General features: G+C 41.7%; 1 protein-coding gene across 3 annotated transcripts in view; it reads right to left on the bottom strand.

The window, feature by feature from the left end:
• The window catches only part of GLIPR1 (GLI pathogenesis related 1), a 68,431-nt gene that overhangs the window by 11,812 nt on the left and 29,541 nt on the right, over positions 1-27,078 (bottom strand). For all 3 annotated transcript variants that reach the window (XM_055587398.1, XM_055587397.1, XM_055587396.1), the window contains exon 4: positions 10,444-10,556. In XM_055587398.1, the coding sequence (XP_055443373.1) occupies positions 10,444-10,556 (113 nt within the window). The remainder of the gene's footprint in view (positions 1-10,443; positions 10,557-27,078) is intronic.

Raw genomic sequence — 27,078 nt, forward strand, 5'->3', positions numbered from 1 at the left:
AGACCTTAAAAATAGCTGAGAAAAGAAGAGAAGTGAAAGGCAACTAAGGAAAGGAAAGATATACCCATCTGAATGCAGAGTTGCAAAGAATAACAGGGAGAGATAAGAAAGCCATTCTAAGTGATCAATGTAAAGAAATAGAGGAAAACAACAGAATGGGAAAGACTAGAGATCTCTTCAAGAAAATTAGAGATACCAAGGGAACATTTCATGCAAAGATGGGCACAATAAAGGGCAGAAATGATATGAACCTACCAGAAGCAGAAGATATTAAGAAGAGGTGATGGTAAGAATACATAGAAGAACTGTGCAAAAAAGGTCTTAATGATCAAATAACCATGATGGTGTCACCTAGAGCCAGACATCCAGGAGTGTGAAGTCAAGTGGGCCTTAGAAAGCATCACTATGAACAGTCTAGTGGAGGTGATGGAATTCTAGCTGAGCTATTTCAAATCCTAAAAGGTGATGCTGTGAAAGTGCTGCACTCAACTTGCCAGCAAATTTGGAAAACTCAGCAGTGGCCACAGGACTGGAAAAGGTCAGTTTTCATTCCAATCCCAAAGAAGGACAATGCCAAAGAATGCTCAAACTATAGCACAATTACACTCATTTCACAGTCTAGCAAGGTAATGCTCAAAATCCTTCAAGCTAGGCTTCAGCAGTATATGAACCATGAACTTCCAGATGTTCAAGCTGGATTTAGAAAAAGCAGAGGAATCAGAGAACAAGTTGCCAACATCTTTTGGATCATAGAACAACAAAGCAGTCCCAGAAAAACATCTACTTCTGCTTCATTGACTATGCTAAAGCCTTTGACTGTGTGGATCACTTAAAACTGTGGAAAATTCTAAAGATGGTAATACCAGACCACCTTACCTGCCTCCTGAGAAACCTATATGCAGGTCAAGAAGCAACAGTTAGAACTGGACATGGAACAATGGACTGGTTCAAAATTGGGAAAGGAGTATGTCAAGGCTGTATATTGTCACCCTGCTTATTTAACTTAAAGGCTGTGTACATTATGAGAAATGCTGGGCTGTATGAAGCTCAAGCTGGAATGAAGATTGCTGGGAGAAATATCAATAACCTCAGATATGCAGATGACATCACTCTAATGGCAGAAAGAAAAGAGGAACTAAAGAGCCTCTTGATGAAGGAAAAAGAGGAGAGTGAAAAGCTGCCTTAAAGCTCAACATTCAAAAAATGAAGATCATGGCATCCGATCCCATCACTTCATGACAAATGGATTGGGAAAAAATGAAAACAGTGACAGACTTTATTTTCTAGGCTTCAAAACCACTGCAGACAGTGACTGCAGACACAAAATTAAAAGATGCTTGCTCCCTGGAAGAAAAGCTATGACAAACCTAGATGTTATATTAAAAAGCAGAGACATTACTTTGCCGACAAAGGTCCATATAGTCATAGCTATGGTTTTTCCAGTTATCATGTATGGATGTGTGAGTCGGACCATAAAGAAAGCTGAGCACTGAAGAATTGATGTTTTCAAACTGTGGTGTAGGAGAACTCTTGCGAGTCCCTTGGACTGCAAGGAGATCAAACCAGTCCATGCTAAAGGAAGTCAACCCTGATTAGTCATCAGAAGCACTGATGCTAAAGCTGAATCTCCAATACTTTGGCCACCTGATGTGAAGAGCCAACTCATCGGAAAAGACCCTGATGCTGGGAAAGATTGCAGGCAAGAGGAGAAGGGGGCAACGGAGGATGAGATGGTTGGATGGCATCATTGACTCAATGGACATGAGCAAACTGTGAGATAGTGAAGGGCAGGGAAGCCTGGCATGATACAGTCCATGGCACTCAAAGAGTTGGAAACAACTGAGCAACTGAACAACAACAATTATAATGATAATAATTATGAATACTTCTCAAACAATCACCATGGCCTGTCATTGCATTTACATAATTTTCTTATATAATTTTCAGAGCTACTGTTAAGCAGTAGGTGCCATTATTATATTGATCTTTTACTTAGGAAATAGATTCAGAGAGATATCTGTGACTTATTCAAAGTCACATAGTAAATGAAATAAGTTGGGTGGTCTTAAGCGCCTACATCCCAAACACTAAGCTATACAAATGTCCTGAAAGGTTACCACTGACTGACTCATGGCTTGGCTAGTTTTTCCTGGGTTTCCCTCATTTTCTGTCTCTAAGACTTTAAGTGAAATCTGTTATTTTCTGAACAAGACCCATTTTGGTCACCTCATTTCCACCCATGCTCAGAGTATTCAACACATTTTCTGACTATTACTTCAGGGACAGAGAGAGAGGTTTCTATAACAAGTCTTCTGGGGCCTGAAGATTGGTAAAATCCAAACAAAATTCAAGGACAAAAAATTACAAATTGTCATATTATGACAAAGAGTTAAAAACTTGAAATCAAAATTATTCTAGTAGAAATATGAGCAGAGTATATGATTCACAAAAGAAGAAATCTAAGTAGGCAATCAGGTGAAAAATGAAAATCACTAGGAAGCAAAGATACAAAAGAAAACATGCAATATCATTTTATAACAATTGAGAAGATCCTGAAAAAGTATATCCAGTACTGACAAGGAAGTATAAATTGGTGTAATAATGGTAGAGGATATTTGGCAATATGTAATTTTACAAAACATAAAAATGATCACACTTTTACCTAGTAGTATCATTTCTAGGAACTGAAGGAAACAGATATGACCAAAGATTTTTATAAGACTGTGCATCATCCATGAAAAGAAAATACAGAGATGACCTAAATATAGGATGGGATACTATAAAACTCCTAGAGGAAAACATAAGCAGAACAATATGACATAAATTGCAGCAAGATGTTTTTGGATTGGTCTCCTAGGGTAAATGAAATTAAATAAACAAGTGGGACCTAATTAAAAATTTCTGCATCAGTTCAGTTCAGTTGCTCAGTCGTGTCTGACTCTTTGTGACCCGATAAACCACAGCACACCAGGCCTCCCTGTCCATCACCAACTCCCAGAGTTTACTCAAACTCATCTCCATTGAGTTTGAGTAAACTCCATTGAGTTCCATCCAACCATCTCATCCTGTGTCATCCCTTTCTCCTCCTGCCTTCAGTCTCTCCCAGCATCAGGGTCTTTTCCAGTAAAGTCAGTTCTTTGCATCAGGTGGCCAAAGTATTGAAGTTTCAGCTTTAGTATCAGTCCATCCAGTGAATATTCAGGACTGATTTCCTTTAGGATGGACTGGTTGGATCTCTGCTGCCTCAAAAGTCTTCTCCAAAACCGTAGTTCAAAAGCATCAATTCTTTGGTGCTCAGCTTTCTTTGTAGTCCAACTCTCACATCTGTACATGACTACTGGAAAAACCATAGCTTTGACTAGAAAGACCTTTGTTGGCAAAGTAATGTCTTTGCTTTTTAATAAGCTATCTAGGTTGGTCCTTTTCTTCCAAGGAGTAAGCGTCTTTTAATTTCATGGCTGCAATCACCATCTGCAGTGATTTTGGAGCCCCCCAAAATAAAGTCTGTCACTGTTTCCCCATCTATGTGCCATGAAGTGATGCGACCAGATGCCATGATCTTAGTTTTCTGAATGTTTAGCTTTAAGCCAACATTTTCACTCTCCTCTTTCACTTTTTTTTCTTTTTTTAAAATATAAACTTATTTATTTTAATTGGAGGCTAATTACTTTACAATATTGTATTGCTTTTGCCATACATCAACATGAATCTGCCACGGGTGTACACGTGTTCCCCATCCTGAACCCCCCTCCCACCTCCCTCCCCATTCCATCCCTCTGGGTCATCCCAGTGCACCAGCCCTGAGCATCCTGTATCATGCATCAAATCTGGTCTGGTGATTCGTTTCACATATGATATTATACATGTTTCAATGCCATTCTCCCAAATCATCCCACCCTCGCCCTCTCCCACAGAGTCCAAAAGACTGTTGTATACATCTGTGTCTCTTTTGCTGTCTCGCATACAGGGTTGTCATTACCATGTTTCTAAATTCCATATATATGCGTTAGTATACTGTATTGGTGTTTTTCTTTCTGGCTTACTTCACTCTGTATAATAGGCTCCAGTTTCATCCACCTCATTAGAACTGATTCAAATGTATTCTTTTTAATGGCTGAGTAATACTCCATTGTGTATATGTACCACAGCTTTCTTATCCATTCGTCTGCTGATGGACATCTAGGTTGCTTCCATGTCCTGGCTATTATAAATAGTGCTGCGATGAACATTGGGATAAACGTGTCTCTTTCAATTCTGGTTTCCTCGGTGTGTATGCCCAGCAGTGGGATTGCTGAGTCATATGACTGTTCTATTTCCAGTTTTGTAGGAAATCTCCACACTGTTCTCCATAGTGGCTGTACTAGTTTGCATTCCCACCAAAAGTGTAAGAGGGTTCCCTTTTCTCCACACCCTCTCCAGCACTTATTGCTTGTAGACTTTTGGATCGCAGCCATTCTGACTGGCGTGAAATGGTACCTCATTGTGGTTTTGATTTGCATTTCTCTGATCATGAGTGATGTTGAGCATCTTTTCATATGTTTGTTAGACATCTGTATGTCTTCTTTGGAGAAATATCTGTTTAGTTCTTTGGCCCACTTTTTGATTGGGCCATTTATTTTTCTGGAGTTGAGCTGCAGGAGTTCCTTGTATATTTTTGAGATAAATTTTTTATCTGTTGCTTCGTTTGCTATTATTTTCTCCCATTCTGAAGGCTGTCTTTTCACCTTGCTTATAGTTTCCTTTGTTGTGCAGAAGCTTTTAATTTTAATTAGGTACCATTTGTTTATTTTTGCTTTTATTTTTCTTTCACTTTCATTAAGAGGCTCTTTAGTTCTTCTTTGCTTTCTGCCATAAGAGTGGTGTCATCTGCATGTTTGAGGTTATTGACATTTCTCCTGGAAATCTTGATTCTAGCTTGTGCTTTATCATCCCCAGCATTTCTCATGATGTACTCTGCATATGAGTTATATAAGCAGGGTGACAATATACAGCCTTGACATACTTCTTTCCTGATTTGGAACCAGTCTGTTGTTCCATGTCCAGTTCTAACTGTTGCTTCTTGACCTGCATACAGATTTCTCAGGAGGCAGGTCAGGTGGTCTGCTATTCCTATCTCTTTAAGAATTTTTCACAGTTTTTAGTGATCCACACAGTCAAAGGCTTTGGCATAGTCAATAAACAGAAGTAGATATTTTTCTGGAACTCTCTTGCTTTTTTGATGATTCAATGGATGTTGTTAATTTGATCTCTGGTTTCTCTGCCTTTTCTAAAACCAGCTTAAACATCTGGAAGTTCACGGTTCATGTACTGTTGAAGCCTAGCTTGGAGAATTTTGAGCATTACTTTACTAGTGTGTGAGAGGAGGGCAATTGTGTGGTAGTTTGAGCATTCTTTGGCATTGCCTTTCTCTGGGATAGGAATGAAAACTGACCTTTTCTAGTCCTGTGGCCACTGCTGAGTTTTCCAAATTTGCTGGCATATTGAGTGCAGCACTTTCACAGCATCATCTTTTAGGATTTGAAATAGCTCAACTAGAATTCCATCACCTCCACTAGCTTTGTTCGTAGTGATGCTTTCTAAGGCCCACTTGACTTCGCATTCCAGGATGTCTGGCTCTAGGTGAGTGATCACACCATCATGATTATCTGGGTCGTGAAGATCTTTTTTGTATAGTTCTTCTGTGTATTCTTGCCATCTCTTCTTAATATCTTCTGTTTAAGTTAGGTCCATGCCATTTGTATCTTTATTGTGCCCATCTTTGCATGAAATGTTCCCTTGGTATCTCTAATTTTCTTGAAGAGATCTCTAGTCTTTCCCATTCTATTGTTTTCCTCTATTTCTTTGCATTGATCACTGAGGAAGTCTTTCTTATCTCTCCTTGCTATCCTTTGGAAAACTGCATTCAAATGGGCATTCTTTCTTTTTCTCCTTTTCATTTTGCTTCTCTTGTTTTCATAGCTGGTTGTAAGGCTTCCTCAGACAAAATGGCAAATGCAGTATAATAACCATTTTGCCTTTTTGCATTTCTTTTTCTTGGGGATGGGTTTGATCACTGCCTCCTGTACAATGTTATGAACCTTCATCCATAGCTCTTCAGGAACTCTGTCTATCAGATCTAATCCCTTGAATCTATTTGTCACTTCCACTGTTTAGTCGTAAGGGATTTGATTTAGGTCATACCTGAATGGCCTAGTGGTTTTCCCTACTTTCTTCAATTTAAGTCTGAATTTGCAATAAGGAGTTCATGATCTGAGCCACAGTCAGCTCCCGGTCTTGTTTTTGCTGACTGTATAGAGCTTCTCCAACTTTGGCTGCAAAGAATATAATCAATCTGATTTTGGTGTTGACCACCTGGTGATGTCCATGTGTAGAGTTTCTCTTATGTTTTCGGAAGACGGTGTTTGCTGTGACCAGTGCATTCTCTTGGTAAAACTCTGATAGCCTTTGCCCTGCTTCATTCTGTACTCCAAGGCCAAACTGTCCCATTGCTCCAGGTATTTCTTAACTTCCTACTTTTGCATTCTAGTCCCCTATAATGAAAAGGACATCTTATTTGGGTGTTAGTTCTAGAAGGTCTTGTAGGTCTTCACAGAACCGTTCAACTTCAGCTTCTTCATCTTTATTGGTCAGGGCATAGACTTGGTTTACCATGATGTTGAATGGTTTGCCTTGGAAATGAAAAGAGATCATTCTGTCGTTTTTGAGATTGCATCCAACTACTGCATTTTGGACTCTTGTTGACTATGATGGGTACTGCATTTCTTCTAAGGGATTCTGTCCCACAGTAGTAGATATTATGGTCATCTGAGTTAAATTCAGCCATTCTAGTCCATTTTATTTCTCTGATTCCTAAAATGTCAATGTTCACTCCTGCCATCTCTTGTTTGACCACTTCCAATATGCCATGATTCATGCGTTAGGTAGGTAGAATAGGGAAAAGGAGTCCAAAATGGCAGTGGCTAAAAGACAAGGAAGGTCAAAGGAAGGTCAGAGGACCAGAGTGAAGACTTCAGGCAGAACAAACAGCACTCCTGGCTAAGCCCAATTTGCATAGGGCAGGTCCAGGTGGAGGAAAAAACATATAAAAGGAGGAGCCAAAGCGCGCGCTCTCTCTCTCTCTCGCGTGCATGCGCTCTTTCTCTCTCTCTCCCTCTCTCACTCTCTCTCTCTCCCCCCTCCTGCCCCCTGCGCTCCTCCACTCTCTTCTCTTTGAGTCTTTGGGTTGGCATGCCCTCACGCTTTGAGGATGGATTCTCCTGCTATCTTCTAAATAAAATGGAGCTGTAGCACTGATTTGCCTAAGAGCTGTAGCACGGTTTGTCCAAGACCTGAGAGCTGTGACGTGCCGAGGGCTTTCATGTCCGTCGCTCCAAATCTTTGTTGTGACGAGACAAAGAACCGAGGAACATATACTCGCATGACACATGGACCTAACATTCCATGTTCGTATTTAATATTGCTCTTTACAGCATCGGACTTATTTTCATCACCAATCACATCCACAACTGGGTGTTTTTTCTTTGGCTCTGTCTCTTCATTCTTTCTGGAGTTAGTGCTCCAGAGATCTCCATTTGCATATTGGATACCTACTGACCTCAGGAGTTCATCTTTCAGTATCCTATCTTTTTGCCTTTTCATACTGTTCATGGGGTTCTCAATGCAAGAATACTGAAGTGGTTTGCCATTCCCTTCTCCATTGGACCACGTTTTTTCAGAACTCTCCACCATGACCTGTGCATCTTGGGTGGCCTTACATGGCATGGCTCATAGTTTCATTGAGTTAGACAAGGCTGTGGTCCATGTGATCAGATTGGTTAGTTTTCTGTGATTGTGGTGTTCAGTCTATCTGCCCTCTGATGGAGAGGATAAGAGGCTCATGGAAGCTCCCTGATGGGAGAGACTGACTGAGGGGGAAACTGGGTCTTGTTCTGATAGGTAGGGCACACTCAGTAAATCTTTAATCCAATTTTCTATTGAAGGGTGGGGCTGTGTTCCCTCCTTGTTATTTGACCTGAGGCCAAACTATGATGGAGATAATGAAGATAATGGTGACCTCCTTCAGAAGGTCCCATGCAGGCACTGCTACACTCAGTGCCCCCAGCCCTGCAGCAGGCCACTGCCAACCCACTCCTCTGCCAGAGACTCCTGGACAGTCACGGGCAAGTCTGGGTCAGTCTCTTGTGGGGTCACTGCTCCTTTCTCATGGGTTCTGGTGTGCACAAGGTTCTGCTTCTGCTCTCCCAGAGTCTGTTTCCCAGTCCTGTGTAAGTTCTGGCAGCTCTATGGTGGGTTAATGGTGACCTCCTCCAAGAGGGCTTATGCCATACCCAGGTCTGCTGCACCCAGAGCCCCTGCCCTGCAGCAGTCCACTGCTGACCCGCACCTCCTCAGGGGACACCCAAAAACGTCTGCAGAGCAAACCATAAACAGAAAGACAACCTATGGAATAGGAGAAAATAATTGCAAATGATGGATCTGACAAGGGATTAATTTCAAAAATAAAGAAACAGTTCATACAACTCAGTATAAAAACCAACCAACCAACCAACCAAACCAACAACCCAATTAAAAAATGGGCAGAAGATCTAAATAAACATTTCTCCAAAGAAGACATACAGATGGCCAAATGGCACATGAAAAGATACTCAATATCATTTGCAAATGCTCAACACGTTTGTATCTGAGAAATTGTCACTTCACACCAGTCAGAATGGCCATCATAAAATGTCTACCAATAATAAAGATTGGAGAGGTTGTAGGGAAAAAGTAACCCTCCTACACTGTTGGTGAGAATGTGGGTTGGTACAGCCACTGTGGAGAACAGTATGGAGATTTGATTGGAAGACTAGAAGTAGAGTTGCCATTTGATCCTGCAATCCCACTCCAGGGCATATAACCCAAGAAAATTCTAATTCAAAAAGACGCATGCACCCTAATGTTCATAGCATTACTATCTACAATAACCAAGACATGGAAACAACCTCTAGATTATTACTCAGTCATAAAAAAAGAATGAAATAATGCTATTTGCAGCAACAGGGATGGACCTGGAGATTATCACACTAAGCAAAGTAAGCCAGACAAAGACCAATGTCCTGTGATATCACTTCTATGTGGAATAAAAAGAATGGTACTTATTTACACAAAACAGAAATAGACCCAAAGATATAGAAAATAACCTTATAGCCACCAAAGGGAAAGGGATGGAGGAGGGATAAATTAAGAGTTTTGGACTGACACATAGAGACTACTACATATAAAACATAAAATAGATATTACATAGATATAATACATATAATAATACATATAAAATAGACAATCAACCAAGACCTATTGTACAGCACATGGACTATACTCAATATTATTTATATATCTCTCTCTATAAGGGAAAAGAATTTGAAAAAGAAAATATGCATATACATAGAACTGAATGTGCTGTATACCTAAAACTAACACAATAATGTAAATCAACTAGACTTCAATAAAAATAAATAAACAAGTAAAAGAAAACACAGGGAACAATCTCCGCTCTTCAATAAGGTGAGCTGTTCCTAACAAGAAAACAGACTCTGGAGCCAGAGCTCCCAAGTCACAGTCCAACTCTGACATTCACTAACTGTGCAGGCCAGTCACTGTTTCAGGGCCTCAGCTGTTTATCTACAAAACAGGGGTAAGAGTAGAACCTATATCACAGACTCTGTACGAAGATTAAATACCTTTAATATAGGTGAAGTGCTTAAAACAGCGCTTAGCACACGGTAAGCTTTATACAATTATTACCTCATTGTTTTTAATTACTGTAATCCTTTAAAAAACTTTAATGCCATGGAAAATGTGCATACATAATTGTAAGTAAAAACTAGAAAAGCATGTATTTCCTTTATGGTCTCTGTTTTCTAAGTTTGTATATGATGCAAAAGAACACATATATACATTTAAAGGAAGTTGGGGGAGATGTCATATGTCTTCCCATTTTTCAAAAGGAGAAAAATTATGTCTTTCAAAAATGAAACTGTCAAAAGTAAGTGAATAAGTTATACAGATTGAGGAGTTCAATTCAGAGTGGGGTTTTTTTGTTTGTTTGTTTGTTTTGAGAAATTTATAATAAATTAATATAGTAGAACATTAGAGAACATCTTCCCATCTTGTGGTATTATTACCATATCCAATTAATCTATGTCCCTGAAAACATTTTAGTCTTGCTACCCTTATACATATGTGTCTCTGTGTGTGTGCACTTACGTAGTGTTTATAAAGGTGTGTATACACACACCCACAAGCAAACATACAAAGAAAATTGGACAGAGGAATTAATGGGTAACATTCATTTTCTCTTTTATGCTTTATTATATTATCCAAATCTATTTTCTGTATCTATTTAATGAGGATAAATACTTCTAAAATAGTTCTTTTCTCCACAAAGTAATAAATGTCAGCACTTACGCTGGTCCGTAGTTGCATATAAAATGTGCTCCATTGAGAAGAGCTTCAAAGCCAGAAACTCGAGGACAAAAGTGTACTGCACAGCCAACTTTGTAACTGTCTGCCCAGACAACCTGAAAGAAAACACGGACTGATGTGAAGAAGACAGACGATAAAATGAACACGGAAGTATGATTAGGTCTTCCTAAACATGGTGAGGTACAGTAACTCTAGTGAGATAAAGCAGTTCCTACCAGGGAAGTGTTATTCAGTCAGAATTTGGTTGGAAACAAATCGTGCCTGTGTGTGTGCGTGTACGCGTGCGTGAAATAAACATAAACAGTAAGGCATTCTGACAGCTAGTGCAATGAGGAAATAAAGCAGGATAACAGGATAGAGTGTGACTGCTGGGGAGGAAGGGGCCTCCCCTGCAGGGAAGCTGTCTCTGGAGTGTGGAGGAGGCCTTTGAGCTGAGGCCTGAGTGGGGAAGAGGCAGCTCAGGAGAACTAAAGGCTGGAGGAGGAGCAGACGGTGCAGCGGGAGCCCTAGGGGCAGAGGCCCTGAGACCGAGTCTGCTGGCATGCAAGGGTGGCAGGACTAAGGCTGGGGCGAGCGGCAGGCTGCGAGGTCAGAGACAGGGGCAGCGCCCGGGAAGTCTTGCAGTGGAGGGAGGGACAGCCCTTTACCAAGTCTCAGGAAGGCCCGCTGGCTGTCACATACTAAAGGGACAGAGAAGAACAAGGGCGAAAAGAGCAGGGGGGTTTGGGAGGCTGCTTCACTGGCCCTGGAGAGAGCAGATGGTGACTCCCACTTGGCTGCCGGTAGTGGGGCTTCCTGGAATTAACCAGGTTCACCAGGTGGACCTACTGCCAATGCAAGGAGATCCCTGCGTCGGAAAGATCCCCTGGATGAGGGCACAGCAGGCAACCCATTCCAGTATTCTTGCCTGGAAAATCCCCATAGACAGAGAAGCCTGGCAGTCCACAGGGCTGCAGAGTCAGACACAACTGATGCTTGCTTAGCAAAACACACCACACATGCTTCATCTTCTAGGTAAAGCTGAAGAATTTGCTTTTGCATTGAGAGTTGGGTAAGAGGGGAGGACAAAAATCAACATTTACCAAGAGGAGGAAAATTAGTGAAGAAGGAGGTAGGTAGGAACAGGGACAAGGGGTTGTGTTCAGCTCCTGTTGCTCCTGAGATGCCCATCAGATGACCAGGGGTATACGTGTAAGTGAGAGCATGCCAGAAAGAAAGAAAGAAAGAAAAGCAGTGGCCTAGGAGGGAGACCAAGAAGAGGGCCAGCTGCCGGGAGCAGGACCGTGCTGTCCCTCTGGACCCCATCATCAGAAGGGCCGTGTGCTTGGCTTAATTCCGTGCTGTCACACATTAATGCATTTTTAGTGGCACTTTCCTCCCGATTTTTGAGAAAGGGCCTCCACATTTTCATTTTGCATTCAGCCACAAAAGTATACAGCTTATCCTGACACTGTTTGCTGTAATAGAAACCTAAAGAAGAAAGCATCTGAGGTATTTAAAATATCTAGCAACTGGATTACTAGATTGCTAGTGCTAGTAATTTAATGCACTCCTTTTTCCAGTGATACCAAATTGCATTTGGAATTGTTTTTACATATATATGTTACCAGTCCTAGCTTACTCTGCTTGCCACACAACAGGCCAATGCATCCGAGAGATGAGGGGTTGAGGCAAGGAAGAGACTGTAATGGGGGAGCCAGCTGAAAGCAGATGGCAGGCTAGCGCCTCAGAAGAGCTATCTTGTCAGGGCCTGGTTGCCAGGTTCTTTTATGGATCAGAGATATAGAGGAGGTGAGGAAATAAAGTGAAAAGACTATTCAATTCTTGCAAACGTCCCCTAGAATGGCGAGCCTCGGGCAGGGCAACGTGCTAGTCTCCCTTCCTGTAGTCTAGCAGTCCACAGGGTCACGAAGAGTCAGACAGGACTGAGCAGCAACAGTCCTTCCCTGGTTGGTGGCTTAGGCGATCTCCCTGAGGCAGGCCAGGATGTGTGTTTATAACAACTAGAACAGGGTGAAAGCCACAGAAGCAGACCCAGAGGAAACATAAAATTCGCCTTCTGGGTTACAACTGCCTCCTTTCAGTATTCAGCCCACAGTCCTGTGCGAGCAAGGGGGCCGTTTTGCTTGTCAGATGGATCTTCCTGGGAGTCCCCCAGTCTGACAAGCAAAATGGCCGCCTTCGGTGCTGGGGTTTTTAAATGATTAAGACCCGTCTTCCTCTGTTCCTCTCGGAAAAGTGCCTACTTTATGCCTGTATACTTAGAAATACTGAACTTCAAACGTAAGAGGGCATCTCAAGTTAGGAAATTTAGTGCTTTGCTATGCATGGGAAGGTGCAAGAGTCAGGGCTCATTAAATCCTATTTTGTACATCTTAGCTACCTGGGGCCTGTCATTCTGCTTTCTTAGTGTTTCCTTGAGGTTCACCACAGGGAGTAGTTGGAGTGGCTGCCATCTAAGGACTGCCAGGAGGCAGGCATTCCCTTTTCCCAGGGCTCCCTGGCTCCCATGAAAGGGCTGCAATCGCTGACTCCGTCTCTCAGGTCTTCCCCTCTTGGTCATGAATGACCATTATCTGGGAAACATTTCATGATCAACTTTTGTCCCATGGCATTGGGTGGCTCATCCCAGTTCAGTCAAAATATTCTTGATATGTTGCTCTAGGTGTTAAGTTTTGATCCAGGCCCCATCAATAATTAAAATTCTCTGGATTGTGTCTAACTATAATCCAAGAGATATTTTCTCTTGTTGCTTCTTTCCATATCTAGTATCATGCTATTACTATTATTTCCTCAAAAGTGCTTAGTCATAGAAGTTTTGTTGGAGGCCTGCTTTATACACTGGTTACTGTAAGAGACAACAATCTTACAGATTAGACAGGATATAACGCAGACGACATAGGGCAGCACAGAGACACAAAGCAGGATTGGAAAACAAAGAGCAGATTTAACCAATGATTAGTATGCTGCTGCTGCTAAGTCGCTTCAGTCGTGTCCGACTCTGTGCGACCCCATAGACGGCAGCCCACCAGGCTTCCCCGTCCCTGGGATTCTCCAGACAAGAACACTGGAGTGGGTTGCCATTGTCTTCTCCAATGCATGAAAGTGAAAAGTGAAAGTGAAGTTGCTCAGTTGTGTCCGACTCTTAGTGACCCATGGACTGCAGCCCACCAGGCTCCTCCGTCCATGGGATTCTCCAGGCAAAAGTACTGGAGTGGGGTGCCATTGCCTTCTCCAATGATTAGTATAACTAGTTATAATAGCCACCATAACTGATTTAGTGAGCTGTCTGCAGTTTCACTGTACTGGCCCTGCACACCTAGCACAGTTTAATCTTTGAGACAAGCATATGTGACTGGCAGGATCAACCAGGTAGAGAGAAAAAGTCAATGTTCCCAAAGGCATAATCTACCAAACTATTTATTGCAAGTCATGATTAACTGAAGGAGAAGTTTTTTTCTTACACCTGGAAAACAGATTTAAACCAGTAATCCTTCGAGATAGAGGCCATAAAAATTACAACCAGATTACCAGTTTACTCAGTTCTATGTAACTAATCCCTTTTGTTAACAGCTTTATGAAGTCATTAGGTTTCTCATTAGAATTCTTAAATTTATTTATTTTTTATTCACTTCAGTATTATTGTCTGATAGTCAGAAACTTGTATTTATCTGAAAGTCCTTTTCATAAATTTTCTTGAAGAGGAGGCATTTTTACAAAGGCATCAGAGCAAAACCATAACTGTGTATAGTAACACAGTTACTTTAAGTAAGACTTAAAGAAGGTTAAGTTTAAATCCAGTTACTGCTATGACATAGAACACCTTCATAACTACAATTATGACTCATAATATTCTATCAGGACATATAAAATTCTGAGGAATTCCATATAATCTCTAGAATATCTGTACCAATTACCATATAATTTAGAGTTTATTATTCATTTGACAACACTTCCCTTCTAGTTTAAGATACCATATGAACCTAATTAGTTTAATATCTCCCTTTGGATCCCTGAGAGACCCCTTTGAAGCACCCCAAAGTTAGCTGGAGTTCAAAGGAACTTTATTATAATTTGATTTGGGAAGCCTTGTCAAAGGAGCACCAAGTAACATGTTAAAATACAACCGGACCATGGGTCACTGTGAAACTGAACCAAAGCAACAATAAAATATTTTGAAGGCAAATACAGATTAAGTAAGCTTAAACTTGGTTATCAAAAGGCAGTTTAGCATTGTCAGAAAATTTGTCTCTTTTAAGAGAAGCCAATTTATATTTTATATTAGCTTATAGTTTCATTTACTCAAACTTGTTTTAAACCTTAGTCAATCCTGACTGACCATGTACAAAACCCTTTCATCACTTATTTTTAAGTTGTAGATGTCTAGAGAGATCCTGAAACATATATTTCTATGTTTCTTTACATTCAATTGGGCCTCCACCCACTTGTATCACTTGGCTTGTTGTTGTATTACAAAGAGTAGGAGTGTATATTGAGGTTCAAGGTCTAGTGGGAACTGACTAGTCCACCATCCTGTACCTATTTGCTTATATGTAGACTATGTAATGTCCTTGGGTTATGTGATTCTTTCAAAGACTGTTCCCTGTGCCCTTTCCTTCTTTGTCATTTCCCCCCTCAGATTTTATCCCCATATTTTTATGGGAAACAGAAGGGTGAAGATCTATCTTCTGTAATTGCTTCAAGCTTGAGTACAATGTCAACCCTGCCTGTCATGGAGCAAAAACCTCAGGATACCTGGTCTAGGGGCGCCAGGGGCAGGACAGCTCCTTGTTTTAATCTGTATGGGCTGGAATCCTCAAATAGTCATCATTTTGATGTGGAACTGCTGAAATTATTTCTATAGCATTCCTGTGAATCTCCCTGATAAGGAAGCCCTTTCTGTACATGATCAGAGTATAGAAGTATCTTAATGACATAAAAGTCATGGTTAAATATTTGATCAATTGACAATGGGGCTTGGATAATACTTATTTCTTAACCAGGCTTCAATAACACATGAACCAAGAAGATCCAGATGTACAAGCTGAATTTAGAAAAGGCAGAGGAACCAGAGATCAAATTGCCAACATTTGCTGGATCACAGAAAAAGCAAGGCAATTCCAGAAAAACATCTACTTCTGCTTCATTGACTATGTTAAAGCCTTTGACTGTGTGCATCACAACAAACTGTGGAAAATTATTAAAGAAATGGGAATATCAGACCACCTTATTTGCCTCCTGAGAAACCTGCATGCAGCCAATAAGCAGCAGTTAGAACCACACATGGAACAATGGACTGGTTCAAACCTGGGAAAGGGGTATGTTGAGGCTGTGTACTGTCACCCTGCTCATTTAACTTCTATGCAGAGCACATCATGAGAAACACTGGGCTGGAGGAAGCACAAGCTGGAATCAAGATTGCAAGAGAAACATCAACAACCTCAGATATGCAGATGACACCACCCTTATGGCAGAAAGTGAAGAAGAACTAAAGAGCCTCTTGATGAAAGTGAGAGGAGAGTGAAAAAATTGGCTTAAAACTCAACATTCAAAAAACTAAGATCAAGGCATCCAGTCCCATCACTTCATGGCAAACAGAAGGGGAAAAAGTGGAAACGATGAATTTCATTTTCTTGGGCTCCAAAATCACTGCAGATGGAGACTGTAGCCGCACAATTAAAAGACGCTTTCTTCTTGGAAGAAAAGCTATGACAAACCTAAACTGTATATTAAAAAGCAGAGACATCACTTTGCCAACAAAGATCCATCTAGTGAAAGCTACGATTTTGCCAGTGGTCATGTATGGATGTGGGAGTTGGACCATAAAGAAGGCTGAGCACAGAAGAAATGATGCTTTCAAAATGTCATACTGGAGAAGACTCCTGAGAGTCCCTTGGACTGCAAGGAGATCCAACCAGTCCATCCTAAAGGAGATCAGTCGTGGGTGTTCATTGGAAGGACTGATGTTGAAGCTGAAGCTCCAATACTGTGGCCACCTGATGTAAAGAGCCGACACATTGGAAAAGACCCTGATGCTGGGAAAGATTGAGAGCAGATGAAGGGGACGACAGAGGGTGAGATGGTTGGATGGCATCACTGATTTAATGGACAGAGTTTTAGCAAGCTCTGGGAGATAGTGAAGGACAGGGAAGCCTGGCGTGCTGCTGTTCATGGGATCACAAAAGTCGGACAGGACTTAACAACTGAACAACAAAAACAACCAAAATAACTAGAGACCTCAAAAGTGAATACACATTACTTGAAGGCAAAAAGGTCATATAATCTGTCATCAAAATGGCATTCCAAGAAAGGTTTGCCCTGAACAGAAACAAAAGTCAAATCCAAGTCTTAGCTTACTCCCAAACAAGATTCATTCACCAAGACTCATTCACCCAACCAAATTCAATCTACTCTTATGAAATCCTGATCATGCATAGGTCTTCAGTATGTTTCTTTTTTTTAATTCCTTACTCCTTCTACTGAAAACACATATCTTAGTTTTCTTAAAATTTTTTCCACACTGAGGTATATTTTGGCTGACAAATCTCTAACAAATATAATATTTTACTTATGTTAAACCTAGGCACAATGAAAGTATTATACTTAACATTATATTTAACATGTTGATGACTGAAGACATCTCTATATTATTATTATTAGATCAGCAAACTTAAACATTAATACTAGGTACTAATTTAATATTAAATATTTCCCATTTCACGTGAACCTGAAACTCAAATTAACCACAGCAATGTGATTAAAAACAAAACAAAACAAAAAACAAAGACACATACAGACATATACATACAGTGAGGCCTCAGTTCTTATTTCAATCCTGAGTCAGGTATAGTAATATAAAGCCCATTAGTTTATAACAAGGTTGGATTAAAATTGGGGTTCTCACAGAGGAAGCAAGTCAGGCTCACTTGGATAGATGTCTAAATATTAATATCTGTAGGAAAAGCAACTTTTAATTACTTTGGACAAGCCAGCTTCTAAATTATTTTACTCTTTATAAAATTTCCATTAAAAGGACAGTAGAAATAAAGGTTTCTGAGAAGACCCGTGAGGACACTTGCATCTCAAAGATACAGGCAAATTCTTTCTAGGGTTATTTTGTTTCTCCTTTGTTTAATATTTACAAACTTCATAAAATGAAGCTTCTATGGTAGCTCAGATGGTAAAGAATCTGCCTGCAGAGTTTGATCCCTGGGTCAGGAAGATCCCCTGGAGAAGGACATGGCAACCCACTCCAGTGTTCTTGCCTGGAAAACCCCATGGGCAGAGGAGCCTGGCAGGCCACAGTCCATGGGGTTGCAAAGAGTCAGACACGACTGAGTGAATAACACTTCCTTCATGAGATGAACAGGGAAGGTTTGGGGAGTGGTGAAAGGATCTTTGGAATCACCCTTCTGGTCTGTTAAGACTACATTTGTAAACCAAAGACAGTTTAGTTTTTCCATCCTTTCCCCAAAGAATTGGGTGGCCTCCCCAAGCAGGACTGACACATCTATCTACCCATGTTGGAAAGTTTCACCCTTCCCTCTAGCCTGAGGGAGAAGGCCTCTCTGGAAGGCTCAGAGGCAACACCCGGGCTCTAGCAAATCAATCTGGACCAAGGGGAAAAGAGGCAAAGGGAACAGAAGACAGAGGGAAGACAGACTGAGGGGTCCACCCTGTGATCCAAGCAGCCAGGGAGGACAGGCAAGGAGGGCTCTCTCCTGCCGAGATGGCACAGGGGGCTGTGGGACTTTGGAACATGCCAGAGAGCAAGCGCTGCTGCCCTGCGTCTCCTGTGGTGGCCTGCCTTCAGGGACGGGGGCTCTGGCAGCAGCAATCTTGGGAGGCACAGTGCGCAGCTTAAGTTCTCTGGGAAGATGTTGCCATTGGCCCCACTATAGAGCCGCTGAGCAGGCAACCAGCCCACAAACTGGAGAACAATTGCACCAAAGAAGTTCTCATAGCATTGCAAAGTTCTAGGGCCCACAGCAGACTTCCCAACCAGGGGATCCGGCAAAGGGACTGAGAATCTCCAGGAAATCTGACTTTGAAGGCCAGTGGGATTTGATTCCAGAACTTCCACAGGACTGGGGAAACAGAGACTCTTGGAGGGCACAAACAAGACCTTGTGCACCAGGACCCAGGAGAAAGGAGCAGGGACCCCACAAGAGCCTGAGTCAAATCTGCCTGTGAGTGCCCAGGAGTCTCCAGCGGGGTCATGGGTTGACCTAGTCTCAGGGTCAGGGACATTAACCACAGCAGTCCTGGAAGGCATGGCATGCTGGCATAAGCCCTTTTGGAGGAGGTCACCATTACCCCTCCCATACTTTCGCCTCAGGCCAAACTACAGGGAGGGAACACAGCCGCACCCATCAGCACAAAAGTTGGATTAAAGATTTCCTGAGCATGACCTTACCCACCAGAGCAAGGCCCAGTTTCCCCCACAGCCAGTATCCTCAAGAGGATAAGTACAAGCCTCTTATCCTCATCCATCAGAGGGCAGATAGAATGAAAACCACAATCACAGAAAACTAACCAAACTGATCACATGGACCACAGCCTTGTCTAACTCAATGGAACTATGAGCCATGCTGTGTAGGGCCACCCAAGACGGACAGGTCATGGTGGAGAGTTCGGACAAAACATGGTCAACTAGATAATGGAATGGCAAACCATTTCAGAATTCTTGCCTGGAGAACACCATGAACAGTATGAAAAGGCAAAAAGATGTAACACTGAAAGATGAACTCCCCAGGCTGGGAGGTGCTAAATATGCTACTGGAGAAGAGTACAGAAATAACTCAAGAAAGAATGAAGAGATGGAGCCAAAGTGAAAACAACGCCCAGGTGTGGTTGTGACTGGTGATGGAAGTAAAGTCAGATGCTGCAAAGAACAATATTGCATAGAAACCTGGAATGTTAGGTCTATGAATCAAGGTAAATTGGAAGTGGTCAAACAGGAGATGGTGAGAGTGAACATCAACATTTTAGCAATCAGTGAACTAAAATGGATGCAAATGGGCAAATTTAATTCAGAAGACCATTATATCTACTACTGTGGGCAAGAATCCCTTAGAAGAAATGGGTTAGCTCTCAAAATCAAAAAAAGAGTCTGAAATGCAGTATTTGGGTGCAATCTCAAAAACAACAGAATGATCTCAGTTCATTTCCAAGGCAAAGCATTCACCATCAGAGTAATCCAAGTCTATGCCCCAACCACTAATGCCAAAGAAGCTAAAGTTGAATGGTTCTAAGAAAACCTACAAGAACTTCTAAAACTAGCACCAAAAAAGAATGTCCTTGTCATCCTAGGGGACTGGAATGCAAAAGTAGGAAATGAAGAGATACCTGGAGTAACAGGCAAGTTTGGCCTTGGAGTACAAGATGAAGCAGGGCAAAGGCTAACAGAGTTTTGCCAAGAGAACACACTGGTCATAGCAAACATGTTCTTCCAACAATGTAAGACATGACTGTACACATAGACATCACCAGCTGGTCAACACTGAAATCAGATTGATTATATTCTTTGCAGCCAAAGATGGAGAAGCTCTATAAAGTCAGTAAAAACAAGACTGGAAGCTGACTGTGGCTCAGATCATATCTCCTTTTTGAAAATTCAGACTTCAACTGAAGAAAGGGAAAATAACTAGGACATTCAAGTATGACCCAAATCATCCTTTATAATTATACAGCAGAAGTGACAGATAGAATCAAGGGGTTAGTTCTGATAGACAGAGTGCCTGAAGAACTATGGATAGAGGTTTGTAACACTGTACAGGAAGCAGTGATGAAAACCATCCCCAAGAAAAAAGAAAGGCAAAATGATTGTCTGAGGAGGCCTTACAAATAGCTGAGTTGCTAAGAGACGTGAAATGCGAAGGAGAAAAGGAAGGAAATATCCATCTGAATGTAGAGTTCCAAAGAATACAAGGAGAGGTAAGTAAACCTTTGTAAGTGAACAACACAAAGAGAGAGAAGAAAATAATAGAATGGGAAAGGTGAGAGATTTATTCAAGAAAATTAGAGATACCAAGGGAACATGTCATGCAAAGATGGGCTTAATAAAGTACAGAAACGGTATGGACCTAACAGAAGCAGAAGATATTAAGACGAGCTGGCAAGAATACACAGAAGAACTATACCATAAAGATCTCAATGACCCATATAACCATGATGGTGTGATCAACTGTGGCATTGGAGAAGACTCTTGAGAGTCCCCTGGACTACAAGGAGATTAAACCAGTCAATCCTAAAGGAAATCAGCCCTGAATATTCACTGGAAGGATCTTTGGGGAAGATTGCTTAATTGTGAGCCTTTCAGGGGCCATTGTTCTTCTGATCTTAACATATCTAATATGGACCCCAAAGATCTTCCAATGAAGCAGGGCAATTGAAATGAAATATTTCCCATTTTTATAAACTTTATAACACCAAAACATAAATGATGCTGAAGCTATAGCTCCAGTACTTGGCCACTTGATGTGAAAAGCAGACTCTTTGGAAAAACCCTTATGCAGGCAAAGATTGAAGGCAGGAGGATAAGGAGACAACAGAGGGCAAGATGGCATCACCGATTCAATGGACATGAGTTTCACCAAGTTACAGCAGATGGTGAAGGACAGGGAAGCCTGGAGTGCTACAGTCCATGGGGTCATAAAGAGGTGGACACAACTGAACGACTGAACAACAGCAAGAGGATAAGCCTGGCCACAGTTCCTCAGATGTTCCAGCAGCCGCTCAGCTGTTCACAGTGGGCTTGAGGAGAAAGAAATGAGAAAACCGTCAAGGAAGCCTTAGAGGAAACTCGTATTACCAGACGTTTGCACGTTACCAAAGTAACCAAAATAAGCTGGAAAGTCATATTAACGTGACCTCACAGTCCCATTAGACCAGTGACCTTCCCCAAAGCGCCTTATAAACGCAGTTTCCCTTCACAGGGAGAACACCCCAAATTGGAGGCAACGTACCCCAGATGGTCAAAAAGGCCGTGGTAGAACCTTAATATCACGCTGTTCTGGGGAAAAGGTAATTTGCATGTTTAACTTACAAAAGAGAGTAGTTTCTTTTAGAGAGTCAATCAACCTGTCCCCCACTATCAAAGTTACCTGGGGCTCCTGTAGAGGAAATTAGTACTGGATGCCTCAAGTCCAAGAGAGCCCCTGGGCCTATTCAATATGAGTGTTCCTCTCCTTTGTAAAGTGCTTCTGACCACCAGATTGCTTAATTGTGAGCCATTCAGGGGCCATTGTTCTGATCTTAACATATTTAATATTTAAAGATCTTTCCTTTGGGACAGATGAAATATTTCCCATTTTTATAAACTTTATAACACCAAAACACAAAAGACGCAGATGAATTCCAACAAAAATAGCACAAATTTCAGCATCGTTGCACAGATGACCCGATTTCCCCAATTAGGTAAATAAGTTTACCTTACAAAACAAATGAACTAATTCCAGCTAGGCTGCCCACCCTCACAAGAACTAGCTCCCCAATGAACCGGTTCCAACTGAACTGATTCCCAAATCAGATACATAAATTTACCCTACAAAACAAATGGGCTAATTCCAACCAGGGTGGTCTTGCCCCACAATAACTAGTTCTCTAAATGAACCAGATCAGGGTAGAGTCCAACAATACTTATCCTCTCCAACAGGGTACCCCAACCATATTGGCTTGTCCTGTAAAGGAAGAGCCCACATTGAGGGGAAAAAATGTTCCTGGTGTGCACACTGGAGCAACTTACCCTCCAAAATTGAGCTTGTCCGTTCATAACACAAAAGGGCACACAAAACAAGTGAACCAGCTGAACCAGCTATCGATTTGGGTAGACAAATTGAGTCCATGGACTCTCTAGAAATCTGTGGGTTCCTTGTCTCAATGGCCAAGTGCTGGAGGTAGCTGGTGCCACTTCAGGGACTCCTGAAGGAAAGAACCTCAGGACAAATGGTCTCAGCAGCTGCTGGGTCTTGCCCCAGTATTCCCTGGTCAGGGCTGGCTAGCTACGAGCAGCAAGGCTCCTGGCTGGCTCAGCTAAATTTTACCTCATCCAAGCTTGCTCTGCTGCCACATGACAGGCCAATGAATCTGAGGGGTCGAGGCAATGAAGAGACTTTAACTGGGGAGCTGGAGGACCCAGAAGATGGCAGGGGAGAATCTCAAAATAACTATCTTGTCAGAGCCTGGTTGCCAGTTTCTTTTATAAATCAGAGCTAGAGAGGAGGTGTGGAAACAAAGTAAAAAGACTGTTCAATCCTTGCAAATGTCCCCTAGAATGCCAAGCCTGAGGCAGGGGAATGTGTTGTTTCCCTTCCTTATAGTCCTTCACAGGTGGGCAGCTCAGGTTATCTCCCTGAGTTGGGCCATGATGTATGTTTATAATAGCAAAAAAAGGCCAGAGTCACAGAAGCAGATCCAGTGTACATTTAAAATTAACCCTTCTTGGTTACATACATATATATAAAACACCAACTCTCTCTCTATAATATATATATATATATATATACACATATATAAATTCTGGGACTGAGAGTGAAAGTGAAGTCGCTCAGTCGTGTCCAACTCTTTTCGAGCCCATAGACTGTGGCTACCAGGCTTCTCGGTCCTTGGGATTTTCCAGTCAAGAGTACCAGAGTGGGTTGGCATTTCCTTCTCCAAATTCTGGGACTAGTTTTGCCAAATAGGGGGGTTAGAAAGGCGAAGCCCTGGAACCAGTGTGTGCCTTCACTAAACGTGGAGAGCAGCAGTCCAAAAACCATCGCACACAGGTTTTGAGGTCTGTGAAGAGGAAGCAGAGGGTGCTTCCGGAGCTTGTAGCAGGGACCCTGTTCTGCGTGAGTGAAGCTGATGCAGAAGTGAGCTGGCCTGGGAGCAAGGAGAAGTCTCCCAGCAGAGGGCATCACTGGGGAACCAACCCTGAGGTGGGAAAGACTAACAGAACCAAGGCCGGTGTGCCGGTTTGACCCAGGAAAAGGCCAGATTTACTTAAAAAAAAAAAAAAAAGAAAAGGAAAACAATCAGTTAAGAACAGCTCTCTGGGGAGAGAGTATAGCATGAGGGAAGAGAATTGGAATGGAGACTGAGCTTCTCCAAGGCTTACTGATGGAGTGAAGTGAAAGTTGCTCAGTCGTGTCCAACTCTTTGTGACCCAATGGACTATACAGTCCATGGAATTCTCCAGGCCAGAATACTGGAGGGGGTAGCCTTTCCCTTCTCCAGGGGATCTTCCCAACCCAGGGATTGAACCCAGGTCTCCTGCATTGCAGGCAACATACAAGTGGGGTGTTCCCCTTCCCACCTCTCACCCTGGAATCCCTTGCAGGGAACTCCAGGTAACCAAGTGAATTAAGCCTCTCTCTCTTCCTGAGAGCACCTAGCCATTCATTTTCAGGTTTGATTCTTATACTTTAATTTCTCAATTATTTTTGTATTTACTTTTAAAATTTCTTCATTTCTATCACTGCATCTCAAATTTACTTCTGTTTGAGTGCTTTGTTTAAAATGCAGATTTCTGGGCCCATCTCAGTTCTACTACATGAGAGTCTCTGGAGTTGTCCTTGAAATCTGATTTTTTTTTTTTTTAATTGAGCTGTAACTGACATAAAATTATATTAGTTTCCCATGTACAACATAATGATTCAGTATTTGTATATATTGCAAAATGGTCACCACAGTGTCTGGTTAATACCTATTACTACACATGGTTACAACTTCTTTTCTTGTGATTAGAACTTTTAAGATATAGTCTCTGTAAGAAATGGAACTTGAAGTGGTCCATTTTCGGAACAAAGTAGCTGGCCTTGGGTGGAAAATTATTAACAAATGGTTTTCCACTCAGAGCTAGCTAATTTTGTCTTGAAAAATTACTGGCAAGCTAGTCTTGCCTAACAGCTTACAACTGGAGAGTCTCTAAGCTAACAGGATGCTTGGGAAGGGATAAACTAAAGTCCTAGCTGAGAAATGTGAACTTAGGATGGGAAGGGAGAAGAAAGAATACCTTATGAGAAGTAGTGAAGTCTGGGAAGATTGTAACCCCATAGTACTCAGCCAGTGAGGAACCGGGGAGGCATTTGTGCTCCAGGGAATAAAAGTGCTTGCTGTAACTGTCCCTGGTGTGTCTGTGCGCCAGACACCGGATCTTGCAAGACATTCATTAGAAGTTTTGCTTTTGCTGTGCTTCATGTCTCCGAATCCGTCCGTTGGTTTTGGGCTGGTGACTGTGTTTCTCACCTTCTTTTAGCAACTTTCAAATACACACACAGGATTGTCAAGTGTAGCTGCCGTGCTACCCATTACATCCCCAGGACTTATTTATACTGAAGTTTTGACCCCGTTCATGCATTTCACCTACCTGCCCCCTTTGGCAACCGCCAATCTGTTTTCTAAGTGTTTATTTTTTTAGATCCCACACATGAGTGAGATCATATGGTGTTTCTCTCTCTCTGACTTATTTTACTTAGCACAGTTCCCTCTAGATCTATCCATGTTGTTGCAAATGACAGCATTTCCTTAAGGAAAACGTGGTGTATATATACACACAATGTGGAATATTGTTCAGCCTAAAACACTTGTTATTGGGAGGGGAGCTTGGGGAAGAATGGATACATGTTTATGTCTGGCTGAGCCCCTTTGCTGTCACCTGAAACTATCATAACATTTTTCATCAGCTATACTCTAATGATGCTGTGAAAGTGCTGCACTCAACATGCCAGCAAATTTTGAAAACTCAGCAGTGGCCACAGGACTGGAAAAGGTCAGTTTTCATTCCAATACCAAAGAAGGGCAATGCCAAAGAATGCTCAAACTACAGCAAAATTGCACTCATCTCACATGCTAGCAAGATCATGCTTAAAACCCTTCAAGCTAGGCTTCAACAATATGTGAACCAAAAACTCCCACATGTTCAAGATGGATTTAGACAAAGCAGAGGAACTAGAGATTAAATTGCCAACAGCTGTTGGATCATAGAAAAAGCAAAGGAATTCCAGAAAAACATCTACTTCTGCTTCATTGACTACGCTAAAGCCTTTGACTGTGTGGATCACAACAAATTGTGGGAAATTCTTAAAGAGACAGGAATACCAGATCACCTTACCTGCCTCCTGAGAAACCTATATGCAGGTCAAGAAGCAACAGTTAGAACTGAACATGGAACAATGGACTGGTTCAAAATTGGGAAAGCAGTATGTCAAGGCTGTATATTGTCGCCCTTCTTATTTAACTTTTACATAGAGTAGTTCATGGTAATGTTGGGCTGGATGAAGCACAAACTGGAATCAAGATTGCAGGGAGAAATATCATAATAACAGATATGCAGATGACACCACCCTAATGGCAGTGGAACTAAAGAGCCTCTTGATGAAGGTGAAAGAGGAGACTGAAAAAGCTGGCTTAGAACTCAACATTCCGAAAACTGAGATCATGACATCCAGTCCCATCACTTCATGGCAAATAGATGGGGAAATAATGAAAACAGTGACTTGATTTTCTTGGGCTCCAAAATCACTGCAGGTGGTGACTGCAGCCATGAAATTAAAAGATGCTTGCTTCTTGGAAGAAAAGCTATTACAAACCAGAGACATCACTTTGCTGATAAAGATCCATATAGTCAAAGATATGGTTTTTCCAGTGATCATGTATGGATGTAGGATGTGAGAGCTAGACCACAAAGAAGGCTGAGAACCAAACAATTGATGCTTTTGAACTGTGGTGTTGGAGAAGACTCTTGAGAGTCCCTTGGACTGCAGGATCAAACCAGTCAATTCTAAAGGAATCAGTCCTGAATATTCATTGGAAGGACTGATGCTGAAGCCGAATCTCCAATACTTTGGCCACCTGATGTGAAGAGCTGACTCATTAGAAAAGACCCTGATGCTGGGAAAGAGGGAAGGCAGGAGGAGAAGGGAACGACAGAGGATAAGATGGTTGGATGGCATCACTGATTTAATGGGCATGAGTTTGAGCAAACTCGGGGAGATAGATAGTGAAGGACAGGGAAGCCTGGCACGCTGCAGTCCATGGTGTTGCAAAGAGTCAGACAGGACTGAGCAACTGAACAGCAACAGTACTCCAATAAAGATAAAGTTTTTTTTAAAAAAGCTTATTTTAACAAGTTCCTCAGGGGAATTCTTATTTCCCGGTAACTGGCAATGTTGTATGAACTATCACCTGAGTCTCACGTTTTATACTTTTATCCTTTTGTCTTCGAACACTTCTTGATAGTGCTGTATCTTGAGTAGTCTTAATCTTTGTATTCCTCCCCCACACACCTTTAATGCTATATGCTATTTTTTTTTGTTTTGTTATTATTGGCAGGTGGGTTCTTTACCACTAATGCCACCTGTGAAGCCTGTTGGTCTCTAAGTCAGGTTGTAGTTAACATAAAAGACATCTTTTTAGGTGCATAGTTCTATGAATTTTGACAAAAGTGTGTAGTTGTGCATCTGCTACCATATTCAAGATCTAGAACATTTCCCCCAGGGCTCCCTTGTGTGCCTTTGTGGTCAGTTCTTATCCCTACTCCCAGGCAATCACTAATCTGTTTTCTGTAGTTTTGCTTTTTTGCAGAATATTATATAAATGGAATCAGTTTAAATGTAGACTTTTCAGTCTGACTTT

The sequence above is a fragment of the Bubalus kerabau genome, chromosome 1 (assembly GCF_029407905.1).
Source record: "Bubalus kerabau isolate K-KA32 ecotype Philippines breed swamp buffalo chromosome 1, PCC_UOA_SB_1v2, whole genome shotgun sequence".
NCBI lineage: Eukaryota > Metazoa > Chordata > Mammalia > Artiodactyla > Bovidae > Bubalus > Bubalus kerabau.